General features: G+C 42.6%; 1 protein-coding gene across 3 annotated transcripts in view; it reads left to right on the top strand.

The window, feature by feature from the left end:
• Positions 1–265: 265 nt before the first annotated feature.
• Positions 266–16574, top strand: part of ANK3 (ankyrin 3) — a 775194-nt gene continuing 758885 nt past the window's right edge. For all 3 annotated transcript variants that reach the window (XM_047762801.1, XM_047762799.1, XM_047762798.1), the window contains exon 1: positions 266–592. In XM_047762801.1, the coding sequence (XP_047618757.1) occupies positions 536–592 (57 nt within the window). In that variant the 5' untranslated portion in view covers positions 266–535. The remainder of the gene's footprint in view (positions 593–16574) is intronic.

The raw sequence follows: 16574 nt of genomic DNA, 5'->3' as shown, positions 1-16574 counted from the left end.
ACCAACTCTTGAATAATCAAATAATCAAAGAATCAGAGACGCAGATGATTATGAAGGTTACGATGATTATTATTTGGTTGTAATAATGTAACTCAATTCAGATGCTCGCAGGAAACAGGACCTGCCCTCTCTTCCTTCCCAGAGATACCTCGGCTCCCCAGGTAAGACCCCCCCCCAACCCCCATCACTTGCCCCCGTTCCTCCGCCTCACTGCCACTTCGACCCCAGAGCGCGGGCACACTGGGCATGCTCATCGGGGCGGGCGGCCAGCGGGGAGCGGGCTCGGTCGGCCCCGCGCCTCTACCTGAGCCGGGCCCGCCCCCCGCGCACCGGCCCGGGCGGGCACCTGGCGGGCGCAGAGGACACAGCACAGGGAGGAGACGCCGGGCGAGGCGGGTGCAGCGGGGCCGCGCTTGGCGTTCCGGAGCCGCGGCCGAACTTTTCTCGGAGAAGTCCCACATTTGGGGGCCGGAGGAGCGGGACGGGGAGGGGAGAGCGGAGTTCCTGGAAGGAGCAGCCGCCGCCGCTCCACAACATGGCCTCCTCCGCCTCCTCTTCTCCAGCTGGCGCCGAGGGCACCCCTCCTGCTCAGGTGAGCGCCGCGCCGCCCCTCTACCTGTGGCTTCCTTCCCGGCGGGGGTGCGCGGGGATCGCGGCGCGCTGGAGGCCAGGGGCCAGGGTCCCGGGAGCCGTGGGGGCGCCGCCTGGAGCCCTGCCCGCTTGAGGGTACCGGTAGGCGCCGACCGGGTGGTCGCAAGGTGGTGTAGGGGGTCCGGCTGCGCCTTGGGCGCGGGACTGAAGTTGCGGTCAGGGGCAGAGGCGGGAGTTGGTAATCTGCCCCAGCCACGAGCATCCTGAGGAAGGAGGGAGGGCTCAGAGATTTGGGGCTTTGGCTGCCAAACATTTGTCTGGAAGAAAAGCGCGGCCCGGGGCTTGGGACTCCCTCCCCTCTGTCTCGCGTCTTTGGGCTTCTGCGTTCTAGGCTCGCCCCTCCGACTCAGTGCCAGGCCGAGCCCTTCCTAAGGACACGGGCGAAGTCAACTGCAGGTTTGGCGAGGAGGAGGGAGATCACCTGGGTCTGAAAGTTACCTTCAGCGATAGGCTCTTTTCTTTCTTTCTTTTTTCTTTTTTATTTTATTTTTTGTTTTTTTGAAGATGAGTCGAGATACTTCGTTTAACCCAGTGAGAATACAAAATATACTTTAAAGATTAGGACATCGAAAAAGTGCAGCCTAATGCGGATATTAGTGCGGTGCCAGGGGGTGGCTTGCGGTGCACTTACTTTCTCTCTTGATCTTTGAGAGCCTTCCATTGGCGTGCAGGTAAAACACCCACAAAGTAAAAACCGGGTGCGTGATGTGCAAAACCGCAGCTTCAAGATAGGTTCCCCCCACCCCCACCTCCCAGCAGATTGCCGCCTTTAAGCCCAGAGGCGTTTAGTAGCAGTTTTGCAGCTGCCACTGTGTATGTAATAGAGGATAATTGGTCTAAAACACTCGCGTATGTTCCGTGAGCAAAGAAGGCCTACGGAAGGGGACTTAAACAGCAGTTGACCTTGGGAAGGGAGCTGGTGGACGGGTGGGAGGGAGACTTAGTTTCACATACCTTGTGGGACTTTTTTTTTTTTTTTTTTAAACCGTGTGCATCCGTTATCTATTTTGGAAAAAGGAGAAATATTACCGTTCCAAAAAATGAGACACCTTTGCATAGCCTTGAAAGCAGTAGTCTACCTAGTTTCAAATTAAGGGGACTTGCCCTTGAAACTCACAAATCTCCTAGCCCTTATCATAGCTTCCAAGTGTCATCCCTGAAAATCGTCAGGGAATCAAGGGGAAGTCTTCTAAAGAGGACTGAAGTCTTGACAGAGGCTTTTATTGCTACTTTGATTCTGAGTTTTAATTTTGCTTGTTTGAGAATGAGTGTGGCTCCTCTAATTTTGGAAGAGGCTGCTTTCTGGTAAAAGCACAGTTAGGAGATAGCATAGGGTTATGCCAGAACTTATTCCAAGGGGGTGGGCCACCCAGGAGGCTGTGGTAGAAGGACTAGATGACAGTCTTAGAGTGGACATGGATTGCTGGTGGAGCAGTTCAGGCTTCTTTTAATCTGCTGGCCTGCGCTCAAATGGGTACATCTTTAAGGAAGCAAATTTTCAATATTGAAAGTGAATGTAAAGTTAAACCACAGCTCTAAAACAAAAACTGACTGAAATCAAGCAATCCATTGAATATCTTCAACCCAGCGATGAATATCTAGAGGGCTGATTTCTGTGGAGGGTGAATAAGTGAGTTGTGAATCTGGACTCTAGTTAGATGGTTATTTATGAGGAAGCATTTATGATGGTTCTCAGTGTTCTTTTTGCTAAAGCATAAATAAATATCAATTTCATAATCTGCCCAGTGATGTGTGAGGCTTCATAGCAGAGAATGTGGCTCCATGTCCTTCAGACAATATGAAAACCAGTGGTTTGTTTTGGAATCCAAGGAAACATTGTGGATTCTGAATTTGTTTGCATTTTTGTGGTACTACTTACATTAGGGCTATGTTTTTCCTTTATTCAATACTTCAATTCCCCCCCTCACCTTTTATAGCATTAATGCATTAAGCAAGTCTGCCTAATTCTCGAATACTATTTTGATAATTGAAAACACTGTAATTGTACTGGACTCTCAGTGATTGTTCTTAGGTTGATTTCCAATTAGTAACATACATATTTAAAAGTTATCCAGGGAGTTCTCTTGTGGCTCAGTTGGTTGAAGATTCAGCATTGTCACTGTAGCAGTGGCTTGGGTCACTGCTGAGGCACAGGTTCAGTCCCTGGCCTAGAAACATATATGCCACAGGTATGATCAAAAACAAGTTATTCATTTTTTAATGTGCAAAATGTTTGTATATTTTTGTAGAATATGTTACTGTAGTTATAGGAAATTAAAATCCATACTGGTGATCATGTGAAATTCTAACTTACGTATATGGGATTTTTACTTTTTTAAATACCCAAAATTAACGAGACCAATTGCCTGACACGTGTACGTAAGAATGGTTGTGAGTTAAGGAATTTTAATTGGAATGTTTAGCCTTGCTACAATATCTCCAAACTTAATAGTCTACCCTTCTATTTTTTAAATTAAAAAAATTAAATTCTTTTTTTTTTCTGGGTGATTGTCATTGCTTTTATTTTATTTTATTTTATTTTTATTTTCCCACTGTACAGCAAGGGGATCAAGTTATCCTTACATGTATACATTACAATTACATTTTTTTCCCCACCCTTTGTTCTGAAATTCTTTTTATTAAAGTGTAGTTGATTTACACTGTTGTGAAAGTCTGCCTTTCTAAAAAAAATCAAGGTTACTAATGATCTAATCAGATCTGAAGTAACCTTTCCATGTATGTATTCACTGGGCTGTTCACATAACTCTACCTTTGTATCTTGCAAATGTAAATGCCAGTGAGATGTTGGGTTAATGCTAAGTTACCTGCGAACAGGAGGGCCATTTAATTGTGATTTTTTTCATTTTCATCCTATGTCAATAGGTGAAAATAGTTTAAAAACTTTATTTATTATTTTTTGGTCTTTTTTATTTAGGTCCACACCCACAGCATGTGGAGGTTCCCAGGCTAGGGGTCGAATTGGAGCTGTAGCCACCAGCTTACACCACAGCCACAGCAATGCCAGATCCAAGCTGCATCTTCAGCCTATACCGCAGCTCACAGCAATGCCGGGTCCTTAACCCACTGATCAAGGCTAGGGATTGAACCTGTGTACTCATGGATGCTAGTCAGATTCATGAGTCATGATGGGAACTCCAAAACGGCTTAAAAACGTTAAATGACCTTCTGTTCATGATCTAATTTTGAAAGTTATTTTTTTTTTGTCATATGCTCTTTTTTTTGGCTGAGTCTGTGGCATATGTAAGTTCCAAGGATTGAACCCGAGCTACAGCAGCAATCCAACCCACTGCAATGACAACGCTGGATACTTAACTCACTGCACCACAGGGGAACTCCTTGTATGCTTTCACTTTTTTTTTTCCTTTTTTTCCCCTCTTTGCTTTTTCAGAGCTATACTCGTGGCATATGGAGGTTCCCAAGTTAGGGGTCTAATTGGAGCTACAGCTGCCGGCCTATGCCGCAGCCACAGCCACAGCAATGCCAGATCTGAGTTGTGTCTGCAAGCTACACCACAGCTCATGGCAACGCCGGATCCTTAACCCACTGAGTGAGGCCAGGGATCGAACCTGCAACCTCATGGTTCCTAGTTAGATTCATTTTCATTGCACCATGACGGAAACTCCTTTTTTTTTTCTTTTTTTTTTCTTTTTGGGCTGCCCCGCTGCACATGGAGTCCCTAGGCTAGGGATCAGATCCTGGCCACAGCTGTGACCTACTCCACAGCTGTGGCAATGTCGGATTCTTAACCCGCTCTGCTGGGCTGGGGATCAAACCTGCATCCCAGCACTCCATAGATGCCACTGATCCTGTTGTGCCGCAGCGGGAACTCTTTGTGTGCTTAGTATTAGGCATGTTTGTAAGTACTAAAGGTGCAGCTGTGGTTAATTGTAGATTGAAAGTTCTATCAAAGTTAAGGTCATTATCTCTTTGAGTATCTTTTTCCTAGGATAACATCTCAGATATGTGATAACATCTTCAGAATTGATACTCATGGTTGAAAGACACCCTGGGAAACTTGTTCTGGTGTGTTTGACACTGTAGGCAAACTGTAGCTTCCAGTGGATTTATCTGTTCAAAAGGATGTGGGTTTTTCCAAGAACCTCTCAGTGTCCAGTTTGACCAGGGGCATGAGATCAGCGGCCTTGAGAGAAAACCAATTCTTTGATTCTTTTATGGAAGTTACTCCTGAATTTCCTCTCTTGCGAAGGTCCTGTGTGGATCAATCAGTAAGTGTTCTATGTTAGGCAAGAAGAAAGCAAACACATGTAACATGAAAGTTACATGTTTTCAGAACTGAGTAGAAGTGGTATTTTTCTCCGAATAAACTGTCTTTAGTACTTAGTAATTTATAGTAATATATAAAGATGATGTGTGCTAGTGTTTAGAGTTTGAGGTTTAAAATATGAAATAAATTATTTTGGTATTTCCATCATCAAATGATGCTCAGTTACTGCTGTTTTCAGATAATATTAAGAAAAAGGAAATACTGAAAAACTGGCCCTGGCATATATTTTGTTTTCTGGGCAGGACATGAATATTTGGACCTGGCCTGGTGGAGGAAAGAGGCAGAATGGAAGTTAACTTAAATGCCCTTGTAGGATAAAGGACTGTGTGTGTGGCTGATTTGAAAAGGCTGTTTTCCCAAGTGTTTTAAAGATAACTACAGTGATTCATTAGTAGCTATTTTGCCCCTCCAGCATGAAATGACATTTCTGGTCTGTGCAGCTCTTGTGGGTAATGCCACAGCATGATGCCAAGGATCTGAAATACAGGTGTGGGGCTTCTCTTTACCACTCCCCCTCTTTTTTGGTTTTTTTATATCCATAGCCCGCAGCAAGAGGAAGTTCCTGGGCCAAGGGTCATGTCAGAGCTGGAGTTGCTGGCCTGTACCACAGCCCTAGCAACACAGGATCCAAGTTGTATCTGTGAAATACACATCAGCTTGGGGCAGTGCTGTATCTTTAACCCACTGAGCAAGGCCAGGGGTCAAATCCACATCCTCATGAATACTGGTAGGGTTCTTAACCAGCTGAGCCACAATGGGAACTCCACCCCACTTTTTTCATGTCATGAAGTTTTTATGTAGAATCTGGCAAAAAGTTCTGTGACTGCAGCTTTGTTCTTTAGCATCAAACATAGGGCTTGACAGGCAGTAGGCCTTAAGTTAATGTTTGAATGAGTGACAGAATACATATTGGAAAGGATCTGGCATTCAGATTTAGGAGCAGTCTTTTTTTTTTTTTTTTTTTTTTTTTTTGCTATTTCTTTTGGGCCGCTCCGGCGACATATGGAGGTTCCCAGGCTAGGGGTCCAATCGGAGCTGTAGCCACCGGCCTACACCACAGCTCACAGCAACGCCAGATCGTTAACCCACTGAGCAAGGGCAGGGACCGAACCCGCAACCTCATGGTTCCTAGTCGGATTCGTTAACCACTGCGCCACGACGGGAACTCCAGATTTAGGAGCAGTCTTAACCATATGAACAAAACTTTGCACTCGTGTCCTGCATAAGGTACTCCCAGGTATACAAGTCTTGGTTTTCACTCTCTACAAGTTCACAAAACAAGTTTCCTATGAGTTAACAAAGTACAAGAGTCACAGAGAGCCAACACCAGAAAATTTCCCAAGCCTAGATCTTTGGTATCATTTAATTAGGTGCCTCCTATTTAGTCTGGACTTTGGTGTATAATCAAGAAGGGAAAATGTAGGGAGTTCCTATTGAGGCTTAGTGGAAACGAGTCTGACTAGGATCCACGAGGACGAAGATCTCTGGGCTTGCTCAATGTGTTGGGGATTTGGTGTTGCTGAGCTATGGTGTAGGTCACGGATGTGGCTCAGATCTGGTGGTGTTGTGCCTGTGGTGTAGGCCAGTGGCTACAGCTCCAATTTGACCCCAGCCTGGGAACCTCCATATGCCACGAGTGTGGCTCTCGAGAGCAAAAAAAAAAAAAAAAAAAAAAAAAGGAAGGGAAAATATAAATAAATGTGCCTAAGAATTTCAGGAGAGGCACATCAGGGAATAGACTTGTATTTCCTAATTATTTGTCAATTGAAAAGTGTTACAGAATGGAAACATTTACCAAAAGTCACGGAGAACTGTCTGGAAAAGAATCTATTCTTATTTATGGCAGACTAATTTATTTTTATATATATATATAAAAATTTTATTTATTTATTTTTTGCTTTTTTTAGAGCTGGGCCTGCAACATACGGAAGTTCCCAGGCTAGGGGTCGAATCAGAGCTACAGTTGTCGGCCTACACAACAGCCACAGCAACATAGGATCTGAGCCAAGTCTGCAACCTATGCCGCAGTTCACAGCAATGCTGGATCCTTAACGTACTGAGCAAGGCCAGGAATTGAACCCTCATCCTCATGGTTACTAGTCAGATTCATTTCCACTGAGCCATGATGGGCACTCATGGCAGCCTAATATTCACAGTGTGGATGGACCATACTTTATTTCCTAATTTCCCTATTAATAAATATTTATCTTGTTTCTAGCTTTTTGGCCTCCACAGACAATGCTTCAAGCAAATATCCTTATACGTTAAAAAAAGTTCCTAATTTAATTGGATAGAGAAAACATGGATTTCTTTAATAATCACAGCTGTGATTTCTTATGCCACTCATGGTAGATGCTGTCTTCTTCAAAAAGAAACTGTAGGGTTGGAATCATCAACCCTCCTCATTTTGTTCACAAAGAAACTGAGCTGCAGGAAGGCTGGGCAAATTATGGTTGGTAAGGGCTGACACTGGATTCAAACCCTTCTCTTCTTGAGAAATGGGCAAAACAGAGGTGGTGAAATCAGAAGGCCAGGTATGGAGTCCCCATTCTGCAATGAACTGTAGCACTGGAACCTCAGAATCTTATCACCTCTTGGGCTTCAGTTTCTCACCCAGGAAAAGGAGAAAGTTTGGGATAAACTATTTCTAGAGTTTGTTCCAGCTAAAATAGTCTGTAATTCAAAACACTTTTAAACACTAAAAGGGAGAGGTAATTTGTAATAAACTGATATAGAAGCATTTTCACCTCATTTTTGGCATTCCTAATTTTATATATATTGGTAGCTTTTAAATTTATTTTATATGGCTTAAGTGATTTATTTTCCTCTGAAAATGTGATTTTAAAGAAAATGTGGATGTTCTTGTTTGGCTCAGCAGATTAAGAACCTGACTAGTGTCCATGAGGATGTGGGTTCGATCCCTGGCCTTGCTCAGTGGCCTAAGGATCAGGCATTGCTGTGAGCTCTGGTGTAGGTCACAGATGTTGCTTGGATCTGGCATTGCCATGGCTGTGGTGTAGGCCGGCAGGTGTAGCTCCGATTTAATCCCTAGCCTGGGAACTTCCATATGCCACAGGTGTGACCCTAAAAAGAAAAAGATAAAAAAAAAAAAAAGAAAGAAAGAAAAAAAAAGAAATTGTGCTTTTTGCAATTCATGACATCTTAGAGTATAAGGAACTTATTTCTTCCGAGGGGGAGTAGCAAGAGTGAGTTTGGGCTGCTAATGCTCATCAAAGGCAGAGGATTTGATTGGAAGAAAAAGTGGGACACTTCACTTAGTAGGAGGAGAGCATTGGGATAACTGCTTGGTCTTTGTTAACCCTTTAGATTTTCTTTTTTTCCCTCTACCTCCTCCTCTCCTTTTTTGTTGGTTTTCATTTAATGGCCACACCTGTGGTATATCGACATTCCTGGCATAGGGTTGCCAGCCTATGCCACAGCCACAGCAGTGCTGAATCTTTAACCTAGTGAGCGATGCCAGGAATCGAACTCACATCCTTATGATGCTATGTTGAGTTCTTAACCCAATGAGCCACAATGGAAACTTTTTCTTCTTCTTAATTTGAGATATGATCAGTAATATGCTGGTAAACTGGTTCTCAAAAAGAAAAACAACAACTGCCACCACCACAAAACCTCCAAAACCCAAAAGCCATGATTTATAGCATTTGCCAGTTTCTGTATTGAAAATATGAGCCCTGGTGACCAATACCAGCGTGTATTTGAGGGTGGTAGAGTTTCCCCAACACCAGGAAGCAATGCCCACACCTGCCATTTAATGCATTGCTAACACTGTCTACCCAGGACAGAATGAGCTCCCACAGGTTAAGGGCTTAGTTCCGTAAGTAGGATCCCCATCCCCAACTTCAGATGCAGGTCACAAACCCAGGTTATCACCTGTGCTCCAACCAACTGGCTATAGATTGGAGGCGCCAATGGCCCCTTTTTGGGTTTGATTAATTTGCTAGAGCAGCTCACAGAACTCAGAGAAACATTTTACTTAGGAGGTGACTGATTTATTATAAAAGGCTATTATTCAGGAACAACCAGGCAGAAGAAATGCACAGGACAAAGTCTGTGGAAAGGCCTCAGAGCTTACATGCCCTCTCTGAGTGCACCATGTTCCCCCTTCTCCAACCTGAAAGCTCTGCTACCCCATCCTTTTGGATTTTGATGGAGGCCTCATTCCTGGGCACGATTGATTGAATCCTTGGCTATAGGTCATCAGTTCATCTCCCAGTGCCTTTCCCCTCATGAGAGGTCCTGGGGGAGGGATGGGTTGGGACTGAAAATTCCAATCCTCTAATCACCCAGGTTGGCTCTATTGGCAACCAGCCCCCCTTCCTTAGGGGTTTTCCAAAAGTCACCTCATTAACAAAGTGACTCCTTCACTGATCTCTTCACTTAGGAAATTCCAAGGGATTTAGGAGCTCTGTGCCCAGAACTGGTTGAAGAACAATATATATATTTCTTATCATCAATCACAGTATCATAAATACTTCTATCACAACTGACTTTTAAACACAATGGGAGGTGCTCATGGAGTTGGGAGGATCTGTACAGAGTTGGCTCCTTTGCAAGCTGATATTGACTGTCCGGCACACCACTTACACTTGGTGAAATGTGCTGTATTTTTCCTTCTTTCTTTCTTTCTTTTTTTTTTTCTTTGGCTGCACTCCTGGCACATGGAAGTTCCTGGGCCAGAGATCAAATCTGCGCCATAGCAACGACCTGGGCTGCTGCACTGACAGTTCGGGATCTTTAACCTGCTTCACTACAAGGGAACTCCTGCCCTGTATTTTTTAGTTGACTCAATAATCTGTTTATCCAAAATATATTTGGCCTTTACCAGGTGTCAGGCACACACAGGGAAACCTGAGTAAATAAGAACCGGTTTTTACTCTCCAGAAAGTCATGGTTTAGTAGGCTGCTTAAATGAGCTTCAAGTAAAGAAAGGACTCTTGAGCTGAGAATGGTTGATCAGGTCTCTTTTTCCATTGGGGACAAAATAAATAACCAAGTAGATCCTGAGATATCTGTATTAGAAATGAGAGAACTGACGTCTGTAGCTGGATTATTAGATATTAGAAAGGTAGAACTGGGATTTTTAAGATTCTGTTTCTTTGAAGGTCAAGTTAAGCATAATAGATTTTTCTTCCCCTTTTGTATTGGTATTTTTATAAGTTTATACCTTTCTTTTTTTCTTTTATGTCCATACTCATGGCATAAGGAAGTTCCTGGGCCAGGAATTGAATCCAAGCCACAGCTGTGACCTAATGCCACAACTGTGGCAATGCTGAACCCCTTTAACCCATTGTGCCGGGCCAGGGATCGAACCCTCACCTCCATAGTATTCTAGTGGCCACAGTCGGATTCTTAACCCACTGTACCACAGTGGGAATGCCATACCTTTACCGAGGTAAAGTTTACATACAATAAAATTCACTAAGTTTAGGTGTACAGTTCTCCGTCTCTCACAAACATTATATCCCATCACAACAGAACATTTATTATCCTAAGAAGTTCACTTGAATTCTTTCCCAGTTAAACTCCCTCCAACTGTCCAGGCAAGCACTGTTTTGATTTCTTTCACCATAGATACTTGCTTTACCTATATGTTTTCTTCTGTACCTGGCTTCTTTCTCTTAGCATAATGTTTTGATATTTTTCCATGCTGTTGTAGGTATTAGTAGATTAATCCCTTTTTGTTGCTGAGTCATATTTCATTGTATGAATATATCACAGATTGTTCATCCATTCATTGGATATTTGAATTGTTTGGAGCTTTGGCCATTATGAATAAAGCTGCTGTGAATGTTTTTGGATAGATTGTTTTTTGTTGACATAGATATTTCCCCACCCACACCTTTTGTGTGTGTGTAGGAAATTAAATATTGGGAGTAGGATTGTAGAAGCAAAGGGAAATGTATGCTGGAGTTCCTGCTGTGGTGCAGTGGGGTCCGTGGTTTCTCTGCAGCACCAGGACATAGGTTAGATCCCTGGCCGGGTAGTGTGTTAAGGGACCTGGCACTGCTGCACCTTGCAGCATACATCACAGCTGCAGCTCAGCTCTGATCCCTGTCCTGGGAACTGTGTATACCTAGGGGCAGACAAGGAACTGTATGCTTAACTGTACAAGAAGAAGACATTTCTAGAGAAAAAATGATCTCAGGTCAGCATGGGGTAGGGGGTGAGTGGAGGAAGGGGAAACTACATGGGGGAGGTGTTCCTTTATCATGTATTTAATTTGAGAATTTTGAAACTATGATTTTTAACTATAGACAAAAGGTGGAGATTGAAAAAAATTGATATTAGTAATATTTTACAAGCTTGCGAAAGAAAGTATAGTTATAAAAACTCTTTTAACAGCTTTATTGAGATATAATTTAATGCATAACATTCACTCATTTAAAAGTGTACAATTCAGTCACTTTTAGTATGTTTACAGAGTTGGATAACCATCATCACAGTCTAATTTTAGAACATTTCTATCACTCTTAAAGAAGTGCTCATTTTCAGTTTAAAAAAAAAAAAACCAACACAAAAAAATCATGGTTTTGAAGTTAGGAAGACCTGTATTTTAGTCTGAGTGTCGCTAGTTAGCACCTGTGTGACCTTGGTAAATTCAATCTCAATTTCCACACCTTTGAAAGTAGAGATGAGGTCACCTCCTTTACAATATTTTAATAAAGACTATAAATAATAAATATAGGAGCTCTTGCTATGGCTCAGTGGCCATGCAGGTTTGATTCCCAGCCCAGTGCACTGGATTAAAGATACTGCATTGCTCCACCTGGCTCAGATTTGATCACTGGCCTGTGGACATCCACATGCCTTGGGTGTGGCCAAAAAAAAAAAAAATCACTCATAAAACACTTGGCACATAATAAATATTAAATAACAGTGTTTATTATTGAACTGTGTCTGTTCTTTGTAATTTCTGTGATATTTTGTTCTTAGCATTATAGTTCTGATGATAGTCTGCCCTCTGCTAAAGGTAGCTTTCAACATTTTCTTTTCTTTTCTTTTCTTTTTTTTTGATTTTTAGGGCTGCACCTGCGGCCTATGGACATTCCCAGGCTAGGGGTCTAATGGGAGCTACAGCTGCTGGCCTACACCACAGCCACAGCACCGCCAGATCCAAGCCGTGTCTGTAACCTACACCGTAGCTCACGGCAATGCCAGATCCTTAACCCACTGAACGAGGCCAGGGATCGAACCCTCAACTTCATGTTTCCTAGTTGGATTTGTTTCCACTGCGCCATGATGGGAACTCCTGAACATATCTTTTAAGAGGAAAGGAGATGGAGTGGAGAGAGGAAGCCTGGATTTTAGAATAACCTACTGGGATTTTCTGGCTCTACCATTTAATTACTCTGTTGGATAAATCACTTAACTTTGTCTCTTACCTTATATGAGGAACTAGAGTGATAACATCTGCCTTGCAGGATTGTTCTAAGTGTTTGAGGAAATATACATGACATGTTGATGTAGTTAAGTGCTCAGTAAATAGGATCTGAGGAGTTCCCCTGTGGTGCAGTGGGTTAAGGACTCAGTTGGCACTGCTGCAGCTCAGGTCGTTGCTGTGGTGTGGGTTAGATCTCTGGCCCACAAACTTCCACATGCTATGGGAACAGCCAAAAATAAAAAAATTAAATAAATAAATAGGAGCTGTTATGCTGTGATGTCAGAAGCTATCAACCTTGAAGTATTACTTCTTGGAATAACATTTACGTACAATATTCAAGGCATAGATGAAAATTTGCTCATGTACTATGTGCATATTTGCCTTATGAATTTTTATATTTTTCTACTAGTAGAGTGCTAGGTACATGGTCCTTAATAAAATATTTGATGAAGTAAATGCATAGAAGAGTAAATACAGAAGAGAAAGTATTTTCCCCATTTTATTTCAGTCTCCCTCAGTGTTTAGGTATCTGAGAGAAAGTTTCATTTTCCAAGTGTCAAATTTATTTACTTTTCTCTCATTTGGTAGGGGTGTGTGTGTATGTGAGAGGGGTTGCAGGATAATTAGAAATTATCATAAGAACAAAAATTACAACAACAATTGCTTACATTTGCTGGGAGTTTGGGGTTAGTAGATGCAAAATATTACATTTAGAATGAAAGAACAATAAGGTCTTACTGTATAGCACAGGGAACTATATTCAATCTCCTGAGAGAAACCATGATGGAAAATAATATACTAAAAGAGGAGTTCCCATTGTGGCTCAGTGGGTTAAGAACTCGACATAGTGTCTGTGAGGTTGCGGGTTTGATCCCTGGCCTTGCTGGCTGGATTAAGGATCTGACATTGCCACAAGCTGCGGTGGTAGGTTGTAGATGCACCTTGGATCTGGTGTTGTGTAGCTGTGGTGGTGGCATAGGCCAGCAGCTGCACCTCTGATTCAACCCCTAGTCTGGGAACTTTCATATGCCACAGGTGTGTCTGTAAAACAACAACAACAACAAAAAAAAACGAAAGAATGTATATATATGTAGGACTGGGTCGCTTTGCTGTGTGGTGGAAATTAGCACAACCTTGTAAATCAACTACACTTTATTTTAAAAATTACATTTATAAAAAACTATATACATATATATTTATTTTTTGCTGTCACAGCTTGCAGTGGCTTTATGTGGGATCTCAGTTCCCAGACCGGTATTGAACTTGGGCTGTAGTGGTGAAAGCACCGAATCCTAACCTCTAGGCCACCAGAGAACTTCTTTATTTTTGTTTTTTTATTTTAAAAAAATTTTTATTTTTATTTTTTTGTCTTTTTGCCTTTTGCAGGGCTGCTCCCATGGCATATGGAGGTTCCCAGGCTAGGGGGTCAAATTGGAGCTGTAGCCACCGGCCTACCCCAGAGCCACAGCAACACGGGATCCGAGCTGCGTCTGCGACCTACACCACAGCTCACGGCGACGCCAGATCCTTAACCCGCTGAGCAAGGCCAGGGATCGAACCCACAACCTCATGGTTCCTAGTCGGATTCATTAACCACTGCACCACAATGGGAACTCCAGAGAACTTCTTTATTTATTTATTTTTATTATTATTATTTTTTTTGCTTTTTAGGGCCACACCCTCAGCATATGGAAGTTCCCAGGCTAAGGGTTGAATTGGAGCTACAGCTGCTGGCTTACAGCACAGTCATGGCAGCGGCAGGATCTGAGCAGTATCTGTGACCTACAGCATAGCTCACGGCAATACCAGATCCCTAAACCATTGAGTGAGGCCAGGGGTGGAACCCACCTCCTCAATGGATTCTAGTCGGATTCATTTCTACTGTGTCACAAAGGGACCTCCCCTTGTTTATAAAGTACTTTCATGTTATTAAAATAAAATGTGTGCCTCACAGCAACCATATCAGGCAGCGGGTACTAACAGTCTAATTTCAGTGAAAAGAAAAATGAGGTTTGAGAGGTAGACTTGTTCATGGTCCCTATGGAGCTAATAAGTGGCAAAGCCTAACGAGGGCAGTGGGCAGTAAATAGGAATCTTGCGTGTTGCTGGTGGGAACACAGTCTCGGGCAGCTGTTCTGGAAGGCAGTCTGGCATTACTTAAGCAAATTAACTAGTAGTTAGTTACTCTATGACCCAGCGATTTCATTCCTGCAAATGGACACTGGAATGTGTCTCCTAGTTCCCCAAGAGGACATGAGCAAAGGTATTTGCTGCTGTGTTATTAGTAGTAGAGGAGGTGGGTGGGTGAGTCACTGGGTGACCCTTGCTGAGAGAAGGAGGGGCAGAATGATGGTGCACAGTGTGGGGTTGTCTGCAACCATTAGGAGCAACAGATTAGGTAAACACAAGCCACATGAATGGGTCTAAAGAGTATAGTGCTTGGTGAGAAATGTAAGAGGGTGAAGTATATGTATCATTCTTGTGAATTAAGAATTCATAAGCACAGCACAGTGTACATCTTGTAAGAACATCTACGGAAAGAACTCATTAAACACATTAGAATGACGGCCTCTGGGGCCCAGTACCTGGGAGTGGGCTAAGGAGATAAAAAGAAATAAGAAAAGAAGGGTAATGTGCCGTGAACCAGTGAATATGGCTAATTCAGCCTTCTGAATGGTGAACTTAAAGCAGCACGTTGTTACTTGATATAGTTTGAATACATTTTATGTGATCAACTCTTTTACCATTAGGCTTAACTAAAGAGATCTTTTTGTTATTATATATGATTCCAAGTGAAACAAAATTTGGATTGGTTTCTAAAGTTTCAAGTGAAATTTTGCACAGAGAGCAACATCTGTTTTCTTTTTAAAAGGGTTAGGAGTTCCTGCTGTGGCTCAGTGGATTAAGAATCCAACTGCAGTGGCTTGAGTTGTTGCAGAGGGTCAGGTTCAAAGCCTGGCCTGGTGCAGTGTGTTCAGGATCTCAAGTTGCTGCAGCTTGGCATAGGTCACAGCTGCATCTTGGATTCAACCCCTTAGCCTGGAAACTTCCCTGTATTGTGGGTATAGCCATATAAAAAATTTAAAGTGTTTCAATATGGTACTCTTCAGTTGGTGCAGTTTAAAAGTTAACTTTCTTTTTAAGTTTGTGTTTTGGGCAATAGAGACCCATGTGTCATAGTACTATTAGTTTTTACAGCATTCAAATGTAATAGAGTACTAAATATTTAATTCTAAAATGATATTCAAACTATGTTTTCCTCTTTTTTTTTTTTTTGCTTTTTAGGTCTACACCCATGGTATATAGAGGTTCCCAGGCTGTATCTGCTGAATTAGAGCTGTAGCTGCTGGCCTACACCACAGCCAAAGCAGCATAGGATCTGAGCCATGTCTGCGACCTATGTCACAGCTTATGCCAACGCCAGATCCTTAACCCACTGAGTGTGGCCGGGGATCAAACCTGTGTCCTCATGGATACTAGTCAGTTTCATCAACCTCTGAGCCACAACAGGAACTCCCAAACTATATTATCATTCTTCATGCATTCAGAAGGTGGTGATAATCCTATTATATCCAGAAATTGCTGTCTGTGTGTATATTATTATCCTTAAAGGATATAAATGTGTAATTTTTTTTGGGGGGGGGACAGATATATCCCCTTCTATTGTAATATTTGTTTTTCAAGTTAAGTTTGAGATATACACATCACTTTTTTTTTTTTAATTTGCTTAAAACAACGTAAATTCATTATGGTGTAGAAAGTCCACATTTTGGCGGTCAGAAGTCTGAAATGAGTTAGTGGGACTTTGTTCCTATGGTAGGCTCTGGGGAAGAATCCTTATCTTTTTTTTTTTTCCTTTTCTGGTCTCCCCATGTCATATGGTGTTCCCAGGCCAGGGATAAAAATCTTAGCTGTAGTTGTGACCTATACCACAGCTGTGACAAGCTAGACCCTGTAGCCCACTGTGCCAGACCAGGGATCAAACCTGCATTGCAATGCTGCAGAGACTCCTTGATCCTTTTGTGCCACAGTAGGAACTCTGAGAGTCCCTCTCTTTTATCTCTTCCAGCTTCTGGAGCCTAATCGTGTTTCGTGGCTCTTGGCTTGCATCACTCTGACCTCTGCTTCGATCAACATTTTGAATGTTAGATTGCTTTTTCATTTACCTTCACTTTCCACTCAGCTATTTGTGATCCTTCTGAAATGACA

The sequence above is a fragment of the Phacochoerus africanus genome, chromosome 15, assembly GCF_016906955.1.
Source record: "Phacochoerus africanus isolate WHEZ1 chromosome 15, ROS_Pafr_v1, whole genome shotgun sequence".
NCBI lineage: Eukaryota > Metazoa > Chordata > Mammalia > Artiodactyla > Suidae > Phacochoerus > Phacochoerus africanus.
This window is presented reverse-complemented; position numbering and strand designations above follow the sequence as displayed.